Below are 20,087 nucleotides of genomic sequence, written 5' to 3' on the forward strand. Positions count from 1 at the left end.
GCTCACACCAGAACATGTCCAGGCCCTTTTGAAGTTTGCCAGTGACCATGTGGATAATCCAAAAGAGGCATGCAAGAAGGTCAAGTGGTCAGATGAGACCAAAATAGAACTTTTTAGTGTCATCTTGACTCACTGTGTTTGGAGGAAAAAGGATGAGTACAACCCCAAGAACACCGTGCCAACCGTGAAACATGGTGGGGGAAACATCATACTTTAGGGGTGCTTTTCTGCAAAGGAGAAAGTATGACTGCATCGCATTGAAGGGAGGATGGATGGAGTCATGTATTGCAAGATTTTGGCCAACTACGTTCTTCCCTCAGTAAGAGCATTGAAGATGGGTCATGGCTGGGTCTTCCACCATGACAATGAACCAAACACACAACCAGGGTAACTAAGGAGTGGCTCCGTAAGAAGCATTTCAAGGTCCTGGAGTGTCCTAGCCAGTCTCCAGACCTGAACCCAATAGAAAATCTTTGGAGGGAGCAGAAACTCAATGTTGCCCTCTGAAACCTGAAATATCTGGAGATCTGTATGGAGGAGTGGGCCAAAGAGAGCGCTAAAATACTTTCTATCCTCCTGTTTAATTTAGGTTTTAGAAGTGTTATGTCTCACACAACCAAACAAAGTGAGCGGTTCTACTTATAAATATCGACCCAAGATGTAGAAGACCCTATTGTGCTCTTGCATTTCTCTAAAATATTAAATTCTGTTTTTCTTTTGTTTCAAATACTTATTAAATGCAATAAAATGCAATTTAATTATTTAAAAATCATACAATGTGATTTTCTGGATTTTATTTTTAGATTCTGTCTCTCACTGTTGAAGTGTACCTACGATAATAATTACAGGCCTCTCCATTCTTTGTAGGTGGGAAAACTTGCAAAATCGGCAGTGTATCAAATACTCATTCCTATCTATTAACTATCTTTTATCAGTCTACAGTATCTATCTACCGTATATATCTATCTATTTATCTATCATCTATCTGATATCTATCTATTATCAATCTATCTGTTTCTATCTATATGATATATATCTATTATCAATCTATCAATCTGATATCCATTTATCTATCTATCTATCTATTATCTATTATCAATCATCTATCTATTATCTATCTATCTATCATCTATATATCTATCATCTATTTATCTATCTATCATCTATCTATTATCTATCTATCTATCTATCATCTATCTATCATCTATTATATATCTATTATCTATCATCTATTATATATCTATTATCTATCATCTATTATATATCTATTATCTATCTATCATCTATCTATTACCTATCTATCTATTATATATATATTATCTATCTATTATCTATCTATCTATTACCTATCTATTATCTATCTATCTATCTATCATCTATCTATCTATCTATCTATCTATCTATCTATCTATCTATCTATCTATCACCTATTATCTATCTATCATCTATCTATCTATCTATTATCTATCTATCTATCACCTATCTATTATCTATCTATCTATCTATCATCTATCTATCTATCTATCTATCATCTATCTATCATCTATCTATCTATTATCTATCTATCTATCTATTATCTATCTATCTATTATCTATCTATCTATTATCTATCTATTATCTATCTATTACCTATCTATCTATCTATTACCTATCTATCTATCTATCTATCTATCTATCATCTATCTATCTATCTATCTATCTATCTATCTATCACCTATCTATTATCTATCTATCTATCTATCTATTATCTATCTATCTATCACCTATCTATTATCTATCTATCTATCTATCTATCTATCTATCTATCTATCTATCTATCTATCTATCATCTATCTATCTATCTATCTATCATCTATCTATCTATCTATCTATTATCTATCTATCTATCTATCTATTACCTATCTATTATCTATCTATCTATCATCTATCTATCACCTATCTATTATCTATCATCTATCTATCTATTATCTATCTATCTATCACCTATCTATTATCTATCTATCATCTATCTATCTATCTATCTATCTATCATCTATCTATCATCTATCTATCATCTATCTATCTATTATCTATCTATCTATTATCTATCTATCTATCATCTATCTATCTATCATCTATCTATCTATCTATTATCTATCTATCTATTATCTATCTATTATCTATCTATTATCTATCTATCATCTATCTATCTATCTATTATCTATCTATATATTATCTATCTATTATCTATCTATCTATTATCTATCTATCTATCTATCTATCTATTATCTATCTATCTATCTATTATTTATCTATCTATATATTATCTATCTATCATCTATCTATGTATCTATGTATCTATCTATCTATGTCTATCTAACTATCTCTATCATTAATTCCAATTAAATTTTTTAAAAAACTAACGAAAAACTGAAAGATGACAACATTTACACAAGGACCATCTGACTTCACATCCTACGTATTCCGGCATTGTTCTTGTGCAGACTTATCTGGGGACAGAACATTCCTCAGTCTGGATGATCCAACATCAATTAATTATGCCAATGAAATAAGGCAATTTACCCAAACGATCCCAAGTTCCGATATTGGTCTGACTGATGACAAATGATCTAGAAGATCTGTACATTTCTACACTTCCCATATTCTTTATTTTCTGTTATCAGATGGATCTGTGTCTGTGAAATCATCTTTGGTGTCTGAGACACAATAACAGATTGTTCCCAAATAGTCTTGTCTCATTTCATAGGCAGCTGACATATAATGGGAACAATCCACCAGTTTATTCCTGTCCGGTCACAATATTCACTGTCATCATTCACTCCGAACACAAAGCATCCGAGGAGACGTCAGAACTTCTATACTGCGATCACAAAGCAGAACAGAATGCGGAGTTCTGAATGCACACAATGTCAGTCTGTGGGCAGAAAGGAAATCATTATGTAGATGTCCGTAACCATTTCCTATTTTAAAGACCATTTTACTTGCTGCCATCGGACAGAAAAAAACAGATTATTGCAGAAGTACGATTGTAAATGGAGATAACCAAGTGTAAGCAAAAACTACAGCAGAAGGTTGGGTGGTTGGCAGGAAAAAAATAATTTTCTCTGCTTGGCCTTCAGTCTAAATCCCTCACATAGATTGCCACTACCCAAGGTGCTAGGTACTAAAACCCACTCAGAAATTCCACTGAGAGACGAAAAATGGCTAGATGCATTAAAAACATCAGACATGAAAACTTTATTGAAATATTCTAAACATAATTATGTCTTCTATGCACAAAAATATAACCACTATAATACTGCTCATATGTTCAAGTGTATAACTACTATAATACTGCTCATATGTTCAAGTATATAACTGCTATAATACCACGGCTATGTACAAGAATATAACTATACTGCCCCTATGTACAAGAATATAACTACTATAATACTGCCCCTATATACAAGAATATAACTACTATAATACTGCCCCTATGTACAAGAATATAACTACTATAATACTGTGCCTATGTACAAGAATATAACTACTATAATACTGCTCCTATATACAAGAATATAAGTACTATAATACTGTGCCTATGTACAAGAATATAACTACTATAATACTGCTCCTATGTACAAGAATATAACTACTATAATACTGCTCCTATGTACAAGAATATAACTACTATAATACTGCCCCTATCTACAAGAATATAACTACTATAATACTGCTCCTATGTACAAGAATATAACTACTATAATACTGCCCCTATGTACAAGAATATAACTACTATAATACTGCCCCTATCTACAAGAATATAACTACTATAATACTGCTCCTATGTACAAGAATATAACTACTATAATACTGCTCCTATATACAAGAATATAACTACTATAATACTGCCCCTATGTACAAGAATATAACTACTATAATACTGCCCCTATGTACAAGAATATAACTACTATAATACTGCCCCTATGTACAAGAATATAACTACTATAATACTGCCCCTATCTACAAGAATATAACTACTATAATACTGCTCCTATGTACAAGAATATAACTACTATAATACTGCCCCTATGTACAAGAATATAACTACTATAATACTGCCCCTATCTACAAAAATATAACTACTATAATACTGCCCCTATGTACAAGAATATAACTACTATAATACTGCTCCTATCTACAAGAATATAACTACTAAAATACTGCCCCTATGTACAAGAATATAACTACTATAATACTGGAAAGAAAAAGCAACGAAGATCAGCTCTGCTCCTCTCAGGCCCAGCGCACGGATCATGCAGTGCAGCAAGTAGTTTGAAGAAAAAGCAGAAGTCCAGCGCGGGTGATGTCCATAAAAAATACCTTTTATTCAATATTCGTTAAAAGCACATAAATCCAAAGTCCATCTTCATATCCATAGACACAAAAACGGGTGATTCATACCAGTGACAGTCACAGGCTTAAAGTGCATTAAAATCATACGCGTTTCAACGGTCGTGCCGCCTTACTCATTGTGATAAAAATAAAATGAAAGAGGGCTGCCATATAGGACTAGGCCCATTAGGTTACACCCCCTGATCTTGCAGACAACAGAAACAGGGCAACACCTAGAGGTAATTAATGAGTTTAGCCTGAAATTTGCATGTACAAATACTAAGCTTAAGGCAGGAGAAAGAGAGGGGGGGGAAAAAAAAAAAAAAGTCTATGGACTTTTATATGGATGTTATATATACAAGAATTATAACTTATCATTCATAATAATTCATAAGATCCTGCCGGATATTCATGCCCAGGGGGGCTCTGGACTTAAGCTGATACATCCACCATATCTCTCTGTTGGTTATTTTTCTTTTTATATCTCCCCCTCGGAATGGAGCTTTAACCCTTTCAATCCCGCGGACCTCCAATGAGCTGACATCCCCATTGTGTTTATGGATGAAGTGTTTGGATGCAGCAGAGCTCTTATGGGTGATTTTATTCACTGCATCAGACAGATGCCTCCTTATTCTCACTTTCAGGGGACCCCCTGTGCACCCCACATATTGCTGCTCACAGGTGGTGCAATTCATCAGATACACCACATTGGAGGTGTTGCAGTTAATGTAGTGGTTCATTTTGTAGGTCTTTTTGGTGACAGATGAGTGGAATTCCTTACTGTTCACCATATATTTACAGCAGGTGCAGATATTATATATATATATATATATATATATATATATATATATATATATATATATATATATTGTGCCCACACTTGTATGTGCCTTTAGTACTGAGCCAGTTTTCTTTCTCTTTTAACCTTTTGTCCTCACTAATAAAGAGGCTGGGGGATAAGATGCTGTTCAGACTGGGGGCTTTTTTAGCGATATAGCGCACTGGTTTGCACAGGATTTGGTTCAGCTTTTTATCCTGGCTCAGCATAGGGATTCTTTTTCTGATGATATCAGTAATCTCTTTGAACTTTGGATTTATGTGCTTTTAACGAATATGGAATAAAAGGTATTTTTTATGGACATCACCCGCGCTGGACTTCTGCTTTTTCTTCAAACTACTTGCTGCACTGCATGATCCGTGCGCTGGGCCTGAGAGGAGGTGAGCTGATCTTCGTTGCTTTTTCTTTTCTGATATTTAGTGCGATCCTGCTCCCCTCTCAATTATAATCTTCCATCATAATACTGCCTTTTTATTAGTGAGGACAAAAGGTTAAAAGAGAAAGAAAACTGGCTCAGTACTAAAGGCACATACAAGTGTGGGCACAATATCTGCACCTGCTGTAAACACATGGTGAACAGTAAGGAATTCCACTCATCTGTCACCAAAAAGACCTACAAAATTAACCACTACATTAACTGCAACACCTCCAATGTGGTGTATCTGATGAATTGCACCACCTGTGAGCAGCAATATGTGGGGTGCACAGGGGGTCCCCTGAAAGTGAGAATAAGGAGGCACTTGTCTGATGCAGTGAATAAAATCACCCATAAGACACTTCATCCATAAACACAATGGGGATGTCAGCTCATTGGAGGTCCGCGGGATTGAAAGGGTTAAAGCTCCATTCCGAGGGGGAGATATGAAAAGAAAAATAACCAACAGAGAGATATGGTGGATGTATCAACTTAAGTCCAGAGCCCCCCTAGGCATGAATATCCGGCAGGATCTTATGAATTATTATGAATGATAAGTTATAATTCTTGTATATATAACATCCATATAAAAGTCCATAGACTTTTTTTTTTTTCCCCCCCCTCTCTTTCTCCTGCCTTAAGCTTAGTATTTGTACATGCAAATTTCAGGCTAAACTCATTAATTACCTATAGGTGTTGCCCTGTTTCTGTTGTCTGCAAGATCAGGGGGTGTAACCTAATGGGCCTAGTCCTATATGGCAGCCCTCTTTCATTTTATTTTTATCACAATGAGTAAGGCGGCACGACCGTTGAAACGCGTATGATTTTAATGCACTTTAAGCCTGTGACTGTCACTGGTATGAATCACCTGTTTTTGTGTCTATGGATATGAAGATGGACTTTGGATTTATGTGCTTTTAACGAATATGGAATAAAAGGTATTTTTTATGGACATCACCCGCGCTGGACTTCTGCTTTTTCTACTATAATACTGCCCCTATCTACAAGAATATAACTACTATCATACTGCCCCTATCTACAAGAATATAACTACTATAATACTGCCCCCTATGTACAAGAATATAACTACTATAATACTGCCCCCTATGTACAAGAATAAAACTACTATAATACTGCTCCTATCTACAAGAATATAACTACTAAAATACTGCCCCTATGTACAAGAATATAACTACTATAATACTGCCCCTATCTACAAGAATATAACTAATATAATACTGCCCCTATCTACAAGAATATAACTACTATAATACTGCCCCCTATGTACACGAATATAACTACTATAATACTGCCCCCTATGTACAAGAATATAACTACTATAATACTGCTCCTTTCTACAAGAATATAACTACTATAATACTGCCCCTATGTAGAAGAATATAACTACTATAATACTGCCCCTATGTAGAAGAATATAACTACTATAATACTGCTTCTATGTACAAGAATATAACTACTATAATACTGCCCCTATCTACAAGAATATAACTACTATAATACTGCCCCTATGTAGAAGAATATAACTACTATAATACTGCCCCTATGTACAAGAATATAACTACTGTAATACTGCCCCTATCTACAGGAATATAACTACTATAATACTGCCCCCTATGTACAAGAATATAACTACTATAATACTGCTCCTATCTACAAGAATATAACTACTATAATACTGCCCCCTATGTAGAAGAATATAACTACTATAATACTGCCCCTATGTAGAAGAATATAACTACTATAATACTGCCCCTATGTAGAAGAATATAACTACTATAATACTGCTTCTATGTACAAGAATATAACTACTATAATACTGCCCCTATGTACAAGAATATAACTACTGTAATACTGCCCCTATCTACAAGAATATAACTACTATAATACTGCCACCTATGTACAAGAATATAACTACTATAATACTGCTCCTATCTACAAGAATATAACTGCTATAATACTGCCCCCTATGTACAAGAATATAACTACTATAATACTGCTCCTATCTACAAGAATATAACTACTATAATACTGCCCCTATGTAGAAGAATATAACTACTATAATACTGCCCCTATGTAGAAGAATATAACTACTATAATACTGCCCCTATGTACAAGAATATAACTACTATAATACTGCCCCTATGTAGAAGAATATAACTACTATAATACTGCCCCTATGTAGAAGAATATAACTACTATAATACTGCTTCTATGTACAAGAATATAACTACTATAATACTGCCCCTATGTACAAGAATATAACTACTGTAATACTGCCCCTATCTACAAGAATATAACTACTATAATACTGCCCCCTATGTACAAGAATATAACTACTATAATACTGCTCCTATCTACAAGAATATAACTACTATAATACTGCCCCCTATGTACAAGAATATAACTACTATAATACTGCTCCTATCTACAAGAATATAACTACTATAATACTGCCCCTATGTAGAAGAATATAACTACTATAATACTGCCCCTATGTAGAAGAATATAACTACTATAATACTGCTTCTATGTACAAGAATATAACTACTATAATACTGCCCCTATCTACAAGAATATAACTACTATAATACTGCTCCTATCTACAAGAATATAACTAATATAATACTGCCCCTATCTACAAGAATATAACTACTATAATACTGCCCCTATGTACAAGAATATAACTACTATAATACTGCCCCTGTCTACAAGAATATAACTACTATAATACTGCTCCTATCTACAAGAATATAACTACTATAATACTGCCCCTATCTACAAGAATATAACTACTATAATACTGCCCCCTATGTACAAGAATATAACTACTATAATACTGCTCCTATCTACAAGAATATAACTACTATAATACTGCCCCTATGTAGAAGAATATAACTACTGTAATACTGCTTCTATGTACAAGAATATAACTACTATAATACTGCCCCTATCTACAAGAATATAACTACTATAATACTGCTCCTATCTACAAGAATATAACTAATATAATACTGCCCCTATCTACAAGAATATAACTACTATAATACTGCCCCTATGTACAAGAATATAACTACTATAATACTGCCCCTATCTACAAGAATATAACTACTATAATACTGCTCCTATCTACAAAAATATAACTACTATAATACTGCCCCTAGCTGCAAGAATATAACTACTATAATACTGCCCCTATCTACAAGAATATAACTACTATAATACTGCCCCCTATGTACAAGAATATAACTACTATAATACTGCTCCTATCTACAAGAATATAACTACTATAATACTGCCCCTATGTAGAAGAATATAACTACTATAATACTGCTTCTATGTACAAGAATATAACTACTATAATACTGCCCCTATCTACAAGAATATAACTACTATAATACTGCCCCTATGTACAAGAATATAACTACTATAATACTGCCCCTATCTACAAGAATATAACTACTATAATACTGCCCCCTATGTACAAGAATATAACTACTATAATACTGCCCCTATGTAGAAGAATATAACTACTATAATACTGCTTCTATGTACAAGAATATAACTACTATAATATTGCCCCTATCTACAAGAATATAACTACTATAATACTGCTCCTATCTACAAGAATATAACTAATATAATACTGCCCCTATCTACAAGAATATAACTACTATAATACTGCTCCTATCTACAAGAATATAACTACTATAATACTGCCCCTATCTACAAGAATATAACTACTAAAATACTGCCCCTATGTACAAGAATATAACTACTGTAATACTGCCCCTATCTACAAGAATATAACTACTATAATACTGCCCCCTATGTACAAGAATATAACTACTATAATACTGCCCCTATCTACAAGAATATAACTACTATAATACTGCCCCTATCTACAAGAATATAACTACTATAATACTGCCCCCTATGTACAAGAATATAACTACTATAATACTGCCCCTATCTACAAGAATATAACTACTATAATACTGCTCCTATCTACAAGAATATAACTAATATAATACTGCCCCTATCTACAAGAATATAACTACTATAATACTGCCCCTATCTACAAGAATATAACTACTATAATACTGCCCCTATCTACAAGAATATAACTACTATAATACTGCTCCTATCTACAAGAATATAACTACTAAAATACTGCCCCTATGTACAAGAATATAACTACTGTAATACTGCCCCTATCTACAAGAATATAACTACTATAATACTGCCCCCTATGTACAAGAATATAACTACTATAATACTGCTCCTATCTACAAGAATAGAACTACTATAATGCTGCTCCTATGTACAAGAATACAACTGCTATAATACTGCCCCTATGTACAAGAACAGGGCTGCCACTAGAAATTTTGGGGCCCCATACTGGCAAAATTTTCGGGGCCCCCTTGAAACTCCGCCCAGGCTCCACCCCAGCCCAGCCTCCAGGCTCCACCCCACGAACTGTCCACAGTCCCACCGCTCTCTCTTGGAAAATCTCCACTTCTCACCTATCACACATTAACAGTTCCCATCACCAGATCACACATATAGCCGGCAGCTTTTGTTTTGGCCAAAAGATTTTTTAAGCTGCCACCATAACACGGTAGACACTTTTGGCCGGGCCCTACTCTACTGTAACCTACTAAATATTTGTTAAAATATGCAATACAATTTAGGTATATTTTTATTTATTTTTCAATTTTTAAAATGACCTATAATATCACATACAAGGAACAAATACCACAGCACTATGACCAGATGACATATTACCACCACAGTGATCGAATAATATAAAATACAAGGAACAAATACCGCTACACCATGACCAGACCGCATATAACCACAAATGACTGAATACTACAATACTGATCAGTAATAAAAAAAACCCACAATACTATCACCATCAGTGCCATTATACACAGGAGATCTGTAATTAGTAAGCAGTGTCTGTGTACAGGTAATACAGTGATCACCGGTGACATTATACACAGGAGCTCTGTATATAATGTATAGGTAATACAGTGATCACTGGTGACATTGTACACAGGACCTCTATATATAGTATACAGTGTATAGTGTCAGTGTATAGGTAACACTGACTCACCAGTGACGTCTCTAGGTGAAGTCCTTCATCTTTCATCCAGCACAGACCGCCATCACTTCATCCAGCCAGGACTCGTCTCTGCAGGAAATAAAACAGTTATCTCGAGTTCCGCTTGTAGAACACATTACTTAATTTTCCCAACTTCTACATTACACCACATGAAGAAGGCAACATAGTATCACTCTACACAGTAACAGGACCTCCCCCCCATTTAAAACAGTATACTCAAAAAATAAAATAAATACATCACTGCAATAATAATATCCCTTAATTAGCCCCTATGGTAATATTCGCCATCCTAGCCCCCGTGTGTCTCATTCCAGGCTCCAGCCATATGTTCTCCCATCCTGCCCTCATGGGTATCCATTCTGCCCCATATGATCTCCCCATCCTGCCCCATCTGTCTCCATCGTATCCATCCTGCCCCATCTGTCTCCAATCTTGCCCCATCTGTTTCCAATCCTGCCCCATCTCTGTCCAGCACTCTGCCCCATCTCTGTCCAGCACTCTGCCCCATCTCTGTCCAGCACTCTGCCCCATCTCTGTCCAGCACTCTGCCCCATCTCTGTCCAGCACTCTGCCCCATCTCTGTCCAGCACTCTGCCCCATCTCTGTCCAGCACTCTGCCCCATCTCTGTCCAGCACTCTGCCCCATCTCTGTTCAGCACTCTGCCCCATCTCTGTCTAGCACTCTGCCCAATCTCTGTCCAGCACTCTGCCCCATCTCTGTTCAGCACTCTGCCCCATCTCTGTCCAGCACTCTGCCCAATCTCTGTCCAGCACTCTGCCCCCCCGTGTCCAGCTTTACTGCCCTCCGGCCCCCACCCTGTGTCCAGCTTTACTGCCCCCGGCCCCCACCCTGTGTCCAGCTTTACTGCCCCCCGGCCCCCACCCTGTGTCCAGCTTTACTGCCCCGGCCCCCACCCTGTGTCCAGCTTTACTGCCCCCCGGCCCCCACCCTGTGTCCAGCTTTACTGCCCCCCGGCCCCCACCCTGTGTCCAGCTTTACTGCCCCCCGGCCCCCACCCTGTGTCCAGCTTTACTGCCCCCCGGCCCCCACCCTGTGTCCAGCTTTACTGCCCCCCGGCCCCCACCCTGTGTCCAGTTTTACTGCCCCCCGGCCCCCACCCTGTGTCCAGCTTTACTGCCCCCCGGCCCCCACCCTGTGTCCAGCTTTACTGCCCCCCGGCCCCCACCCTGTGTCCAGCTTTACTGCCCCCGGGCCCCCACCCTGTGTCCAGCTTTACTGCCCCCGGGCCCCCACCCTGTGTCCAGCTTTACTGCCCCCCGGCCCCCACCCTGTGTCTAGCTTTACTGCCCCCGGGCCCCCACCCTGTGTCCAGCTTTACTGCCCCCGGGCCCCCACCCTGTGTCCAGCTTTACTGCCCCCGGGCCCCCACCCTGTGTCCAGCTTTACTGCCCCCGGGCCCCCACCCTGTGTCCAGCTTTACTGCCCCCGGGCCCCCCACCCTGTGTCCAACTTTACTGCCCCCGGGCCCCCACCCTGTGTCCAGCTTTACTGCCTCCCGGCCCCCACCCTGTGTCCAGCTTTACTGCCCCCGGGCCCCCACCCTGTGTCCAGCTTTACTGCCCTGGGCCCCCACCCTGTGTCCAGCTTTACTGCCCCCGGGCCCCCACCCTGTGTCCAGCTTTACTGCCCCCGGGCCCCCACCCTGTGTCCAGCTTTACTGCCCTGGGCCCCCACCCTGTGTCCAGCTTTACTGCCCCCGGGCCCCCACCCTGTGTCCAGCTTTACTGCCCCCGGGCCCCCACCCTGTGTCCAGCTTTACTGCCCCCGGGCCCCCACCCTGTGTCCAGCTTTACTGCCCCCCGGCCCCCACCCTGTGTCCAGCTTTACTGCCCCCGGGCCCCCACCCTGTGTCCAGCTTTACTGCCCTGGGCCCCATGCCTTCCCCCCCCCCCCCCCCCGCATCGCCGCTCTCAGAAAAAAAAAAGTTCTACTTACCTGCCGCACTCCTCTCTCCAAGCAGCTGCACCGTGCACTCGCCGGCGACTGACAATGACGTCAGACGCCGGCGACCTGCACGCTGCGGCTGGCGGCTGTTAACTATTGACGTGCGGGCGCGGGCCCGCACGTCAATAGCGTACAGCTGTAGCGCCGGCCGCCGCTAAGGGCCCGGTTCAGCCTGCGGCTGCCGGTAGGGGCCCGGTGAGCAGGTAAGAGCTCTGCTCACCGGGCCCCATACGCCAGTCACGGCTGTAATGCCCTGATGGCGGCCCTGTACAAGAATATAACTACTATAATACTGCCCCTATCTACAAGAATATAACTACTATAATACTGCTCCTATCTACAAGAATATAACTACTATAATACTGCCCCCATCTACAAGAATATAACTACTATAATACTGCTCCTATCTACAAGAATATAACTACTAAAATACTGCTCCTATGTACAAGACTATAACTACTATAATACTGCTCCTATGTACAAGAATATAACTACTATAATACTGCTCCTATGTACAAGAATACAACTGCTATAATACTGCCCCTATGTACAAGAATATAACTACTATAATACTGCTCCTATCTACAAGAATATAACTACTATAATACTGCCCCTATCTACAAGAATATAACTACTATAATACTACTCCTATCTACAAGAATATAACTACTATAATACTGCTCCTATCTACAAGAATATAACTACTATAATACTGCCCCTATCTGCAAGAATATAGCTACTATAATACTGCTCCTATCTACAAGAATATAACTACTATAATACTGCCCCTATGTACAAGAATATAACTACTATAATACTGCTCCTATGTACAAGAATATAACTACTATAATACTGCCCCTATGTACAAGAATATAACTACTATAATACTGCTCCTATGTACAAGAATATAACTACTATAATACTGCCCCTATGTACAAGTATATAACTACTATAATACTGCTCCTATGTACAAGAATATAACTACTATAATACTGCTCCTATGTACAAGAATATAACTACTATAATACTGCCCCTATGTACAAGTATATAACTACTATAATACTGCCCCTATGTACAAGAATATAACTACTATAATACTGCTCATATGTACAAGAATATAACTACTATAATACTGCTCATATGTATAAGAATATAACTACTATAATACTGCTCCTATGTACAAGAATATAACTACTATAATACTGCCCCTATGTACAAGAATATAACTACTATAATACTGCCCCTATGTACAAGAATATAACTGCTATAATACTGCTCCTATGTACAAGAATATAACTACTATAATACTGACCCCTATGTACAAAAATATAACTACTATAATACTGTCCTATCTACAAGAATATAACTACTATAATACTACTCCTATCTACAAGAATATAACTACTATAATACTGTCCTATGTACAAGAATATAACTACTATAATACTGCTCCTATCTACAAGAATATAACTACTATAATACTGCCCCTATGTACAAGAATATAACTACTATAATACTGCCCCTATGTACAAGAATATAACTACTATAATACTGCTCCTATGTACAAGAATATAACTACTAAAATACTGCTCCTATGTACAAGAATATAACTACTAAAATACTGCTCCTATGTACAAGAATATAACTACTATAATACTGCCCCTATGTACAAGAATATAACTACTATAATACTGCTCCTATGTACAAGAATATAACTACTATAATACTGCTCCTATGTACAAGAATATAACTACTATAATACTGCTCCTATGTACAAGAATATAACTACTTTAATACTGCTCCTATGTACAAGAATATAACTACTATAATACTGCTCCTATGTACAAGAATATAACTACTATAATACTGCTCCTATGTACAAGAATATAACTACTATAATACTGCCCTCTATGTACAAGAATATAACTACTATAATACTGCCCTCTATGTACAAGAATATAACTACTATAATACTGCTCCTATGTACAAGAATATAACTACTATAATACTGCCCTCTATGTACAAGAATATAACTACTATAATACTGCTCCTATGTACAAGAATATAACTACTATAATACTGCCCTCTATGTACAAGAATATAACTACTATAATACTGCTCCTATGTACAAGAATATAACTACTATAATACTGCCCTCTATGTACAAGAATATAACTATTATAATACTGCCCCTATGTACAAGAATATAACTACTATAATACTGCTCCTATGTACAAGAATATAACTACTATAATACTGCCCCTATGTACAATATACGTGGTATAATACTGCCCCCATGGACATTAACATATAATTTTCATATTAATTTGAGTTGCTCTTTAAAGCATTTTCTAATAATCATATTTTGTAATAAACATTCATGAATATATTGTGTTGTCAGGAGAGAGTGACCCCAGTCCTGCAGTGATTATTCTCACTTTGTGCCGTACCCTGGCTGGTGACCATAAGGGTCCTGTGCCATGTAAGCAGATACAGTCAGGCTGCACTTTCGTTATTTCAGCTTGATGATGGATTTCTGACTTAATGTCTTCTTATGTTCAGGTGGGAAAACCAACCAACTAAATCTTCAAAACACAGCGACCCGAGCAGTCATTCAGAGACTGGATCCTGACCGCAGTTATGCCGTGCAGGTCATTGCATTTAATGAAGATGATGAAAGCGTGCCGATACGGGGAGAATTTAGAAGTAGGTAACCGTGACTGTGACTGATCGCAGATACCCAGGAGGGACAGGAGAAGGGGCGACGCCGGTGACGGCGGCTTTCAGTTACATCTACATCACTTTCCACTCCAATTATTATAATGAAGCCATACCTTTATTTAGAGGGGTACCATGAACTTACGGGGCACCGCTATAAAATCTGCATCAGGGCTCCCCTTAAAGGGACTCTGTCACCTGAATTTGGCGGGACTGGTTTTGGGTCATATGGGCGGAGTTTTCAGGTGTTTGATTCACCCTTTCCTTACCCGCTGGCTGCATGCTGGCTGCAATATTGGATTGAAGTTCATTCTCTGTCCTCCATAGTACACGCCTGCGCAAAGCAATCTTGCCTTGTGCAGGCATGTACTATGGAGGACAGAGAATGAACTTCAATCCAATATTGCAGCCAGCATGCAGCCAGCGGGTAAGGAAAGGGTGAATCAAACACCCGAAAACTCCGCCCATATGACCCAAAACCAGTCCCGCCAAATTCAGGTGACAGGTTCCCTTTAATCAACATTGATCTCTTCATATGTGAAAGTTCTGGACCCCTGAAGTTGAAGATCCCAAGTACAACTGCAATCACTCTTCTGTGGAGAAGTTAGGTAGGAATAGAGTCCTTCAGGTTACAGCAGCCAGAACTTCTTTCTGGCTGTTGTAACTTGATGCAGGCAGCAGCTCTAGGGGGCCGGAAAGAAGTAAAAGGGGTAGAAAGTGCTGGGAACCTTCACAGTGTGTAATGTAGCTGTACAGTAAGTGTAGAATATATGTGTGTAATGTGTATGTAGGTATTTGTTATGTGTACATGTGGTGTAATTTGTATATACATATGATTTACTGGTACTATGTTTGTGTGCAGTATAGCGGTACCATGAATATGACAGAATCATTTATCCCCTAACTATAGATATGTGATATAAATGTAAAATCTGGGGGTACCACTGCTGGGACCCTCACTGATAGCTAGAATGGAAGACCCTCGTCCTCACTCCTTCATTTTTACTATCAGTGAAGTTCCAGTGGTCGGACTCCAGTAGATAAGCGATTGATATGTTTGGCTGGAATACCCCTTGGGGGGGTTCATCAAGTTCGGCTTATAACCTGTCATGCCGATCCAGAGGTAAACCAAAACCCCGTGAGGCAGATGGCAATGGCCCCATATTAAAGGAAAAAGTCCTTCCTGACTCCACATACGGCAATCAGACTATTACAGAATAGACTCCCATTACAGAATCTAGTTCCCATAACTTGTAATACTTTATTTCTCAAGAAAACTATCCAGCCCCTTCTTGAACATTTTTAGTGAATCAAGTAATCAACCATTACAATATTATGTGCAGAGAGATCCATAGTCTCACTGCTCGTACGCTAACGAATCCATTGTCTGTAAAGAATACAGCAAAAAATATATAAAAATACCTGTACAGTAAAAAATCCATAATTTCTCTTCTCATAAATTAAATAATCTTTAGTGTCACTGCTCATACAGTAAAGAATCCATAGTCTCACTGCTCGTACAGTAAACAATCCATAGTCTCACTGCTTATACAGTAAAGAATCCATAGTCTCACTGCTCGTACAGTACAGAATCCATAGTCTCACTGCTTATACTGTAAAAAATCCATAGTCTCACTGTTCGTACAGTATAGAATCCATAGTCTCACTGCTCGTACAGTAAACAATCCTTAGTCTCACTGCTTATACAGTAAAGAATCCATAGTCTCACTGCTCGTACAGTACAGAATCCATAGTCTCACTGCTTATACTGTAAAAAATCCATAGTCTCACTGTTCGTACAGTATAGAATCCATAGTCTCACTGCTCATACAGTAAAGAATCCATAGTCTCACTGCTTATACTGTAAAAAATCCATAGTCTCACTGCTCATACAGTAAAGAATTCATAGTCTCACTGCTCATACAGTAAAGAATTCATAGTCTCACTGCTCGTACAGTACAGAATCCATAGTCTCACTGCTTATACTGTAAAAAATCCATAGTCTCACTGTTCATACAGTATAGAATCCATAGTCTCACTGGTCATACTGTAAAAAATCCATAGTCTCACTGCTCATACAGTAAAGAATTCATAGTCTCACTGCTCGTACAGTACAGAATCCATAGTCTCACTGCTTATACTGTAAAAAATCCATAGTCTCACTGTTCGTACAGTATAGAATCCATAGTCTCACTGGTCGTACAGTAAAGAATCCATAGTCTCACTGCTCATACAATAAAGAATCCTTAGTCTCACTGCTCTTACTGTAATGAATCCATAGTCTCAATGCTTATACAATTAAGAATCCATAGTCTCACTGTTTATACTGTATAGAATCCATAGTTTCTCTTCTCGTACAGTAAAGAATCCATACTCACATTGTTCGAACAGTAAAGAATCCATAGTCTCACTGTTTATACTGTATAGAATCCATAGTTTCTCTTCTCGTACAGTAAAGAATCCATACTCACATTGTTCGAACAGTAAAGAATCCATAGTCTCACTGTTTATACTGTATAGAATCCATAGTTTCTCTTCTCGTACAGTAAAGAATCCATACTCACATTGTTCGAACAGTAAAGAATCCATAGTCTCACTGTTTATACTGTATAGAATCCATAGTTTCTCTTCTCGTACAGTAAAGAATCCATACTCACATTGTTCGAACAGTAAAGAATCCATAGTCTCATTGCTCATACAGTAAAGAATCCATAGTCACACTGATCATACTGTAAAGAATCCATAGTCTCACTGCTCGTACTGTAAAGAATCCATGGTGTCATTGCTTGTGAAGAAAAGAATTCATAGTCTCACTGCTTGTACAGTAAAGAATCCATAGTCTCACTGCTCATACAGTAAAGAATCCATAGTCTCACTGCTCATACAGTAAAGAATCCATAGTCACACTGATCATACTGTAAAGAATCCATAGTCTCACTGCTTGTACTGTAAAGAATCCATGGTGTCATTGCTTGTGAAGAAAAGAATTCATAGTCTCACTGCTCGTACAGTAAAGAATCCATAGTCTCACTGCTCGTACAGTAAGGGTATGTGCACACGCTGCGGATTTTGCTGCGGATCTGCAGCGGTTCCGCAGCTGCGGGTCCGCAGCAGTTTCCCATGAGTTTACATTACAATGTAAACCTATGGGAAACAGAAAACGCTGTGCCCATGCTGCGGAAAGAAAACGAGCGGAAACGCAGCGGTTTACATTCCGCAGCATTTCATTTCTTTTCTGCGGATTCCGCAGCGGTTTTACATTTGCTCCAGTAGAAAACCGCAGGCGTAAAACCGCAGTGAAATCCGCACAAAAACTGCGGTAAATCCGCGATAAATCTGCAGCAAAAATGCGGACCATTCTACGTGTGCATATACCCTAAAGAATCCATGACCTTAAAGCTTTTACAGTGAAGAATCCATAGTCTCAATGCTTATGCAGTAAAGAATCGCCATCTGTGATTATGATTAAACCTTCTTTACTCTAGGTATACAATATAAGAACCACAACTTCATGGGAAGCATGCCCATATAACTGTAGTTACAACATAAAATATAATCAAAAGTAGTAATGGGCCATAAAGGATAAACTATGGGATAATCGCTAACTGAAACTATACTACCATAGAAAAAAGACGATCAAACACCCAGAAACTATATAGTGGAAAAATGATACTTTATTAAATATACATAAAACAGGGTATTCAGGAAAAACCAGGGGGGGAAGGATGAAATCACTCAGGTCACATGTGCAACCAGAAACGGCCAGGCTCATTACGCCGAAACGTGCGTTGGGGTGGGTACACGCTGTGGACCGTGGTCATTTTCTGTGCCTACGCAGGTAATTATCTTTCACATTTATAGCAGTTATTGCTGATGGTGTACTTTGTTTATTTCAATATTTTTTTCTTTGAGACTATGATTCCTGCCATGGCGATCCATAGGAGTCCTCTTTTGGAACCTAGTCATTGATTAGTTTTATTTGTTTATGGTCCACATGCCTGTACCCCTGGCCGTTTCTTGTTGCACATGTGACCTGAGTGATTTCATCCTTCCCCCCCCCCTGGTTTTTCCTGAATACCCTGTTTTATGTATATTTAATAAAGTATTATTTTTCTACTATATAGTTTCTGGGTGTTTGATCGTCTTTTTTCTATGGTAGTATAGGTATACAATATGTCCAGTTGTCCAATAGGCTTAGATGTAGAGCGATGTCTGTACTGCCCTTCTGTAATAAGATCGCCCCTACGCCTTCGTTTTCCCAAGCCGAATAATCCCCAGTCTGATAACCTGTCTCGCTTCTGCAGCCCACCGACTCCTATGGGACGTAGAAGATTGGGAATAACGTTTTCTCACCAGCAATGTTGTATAGCCAGACTGGTTCCCTAGCACGGCTCCTATGCATATCGGGGTGTAGGGCGCCCTAGAAATATGACGATGTCGTATCAAAGATCTCTATAGCTCTAAAGGTACCGTTACACTAAACGACTTACCAACGATCACGACCAGCGATACGACCTGGCCGTCATCGTTGGTAAGTCGTTGTGTGGTCGCTGGGGAGCTGTCACACAGACCACTCTCCAGCGACCAACGATCCGGGGAAAGACTTCGGCATCGTTGAAACTGTCTT

At 38.6% G+C, this 20,087-nt stretch overlaps 1 protein-coding gene across 4 annotated transcripts in view; it reads left to right on the forward strand.

The window, feature by feature from the left end:
* The window catches only part of COL14A1 (collagen type XIV alpha 1 chain), a 230,554-nt gene that overhangs the window by 75,784 nt on the left and 134,683 nt on the right, over positions 1 to 20,087 (forward strand). For 3 of the 4 annotated variants that reach the window (XM_069731833.1, XM_069731832.1, XM_069731834.1), the window contains one exon: positions 15,305 to 15,448. The exons of the other annotated variant lie outside the window; for it this stretch is intronic. In XM_069731833.1, coding sequence (XP_069587934.1) covers positions 15,305 to 15,448 — 144 coding nt within the window. The remainder of the gene's footprint in view (positions 1 to 15,304; positions 15,449 to 20,087) is intronic. 4 annotated transcript variants of the gene reach the window in all.

Source organism: Ranitomeya imitator, chromosome 6 (assembly GCF_032444005.1).
Source record: "Ranitomeya imitator isolate aRanImi1 chromosome 6, aRanImi1.pri, whole genome shotgun sequence".
NCBI classification, from domain to species: Eukaryota; Metazoa; Chordata; class Amphibia; order Anura; family Dendrobatidae; genus Ranitomeya; species Ranitomeya imitator.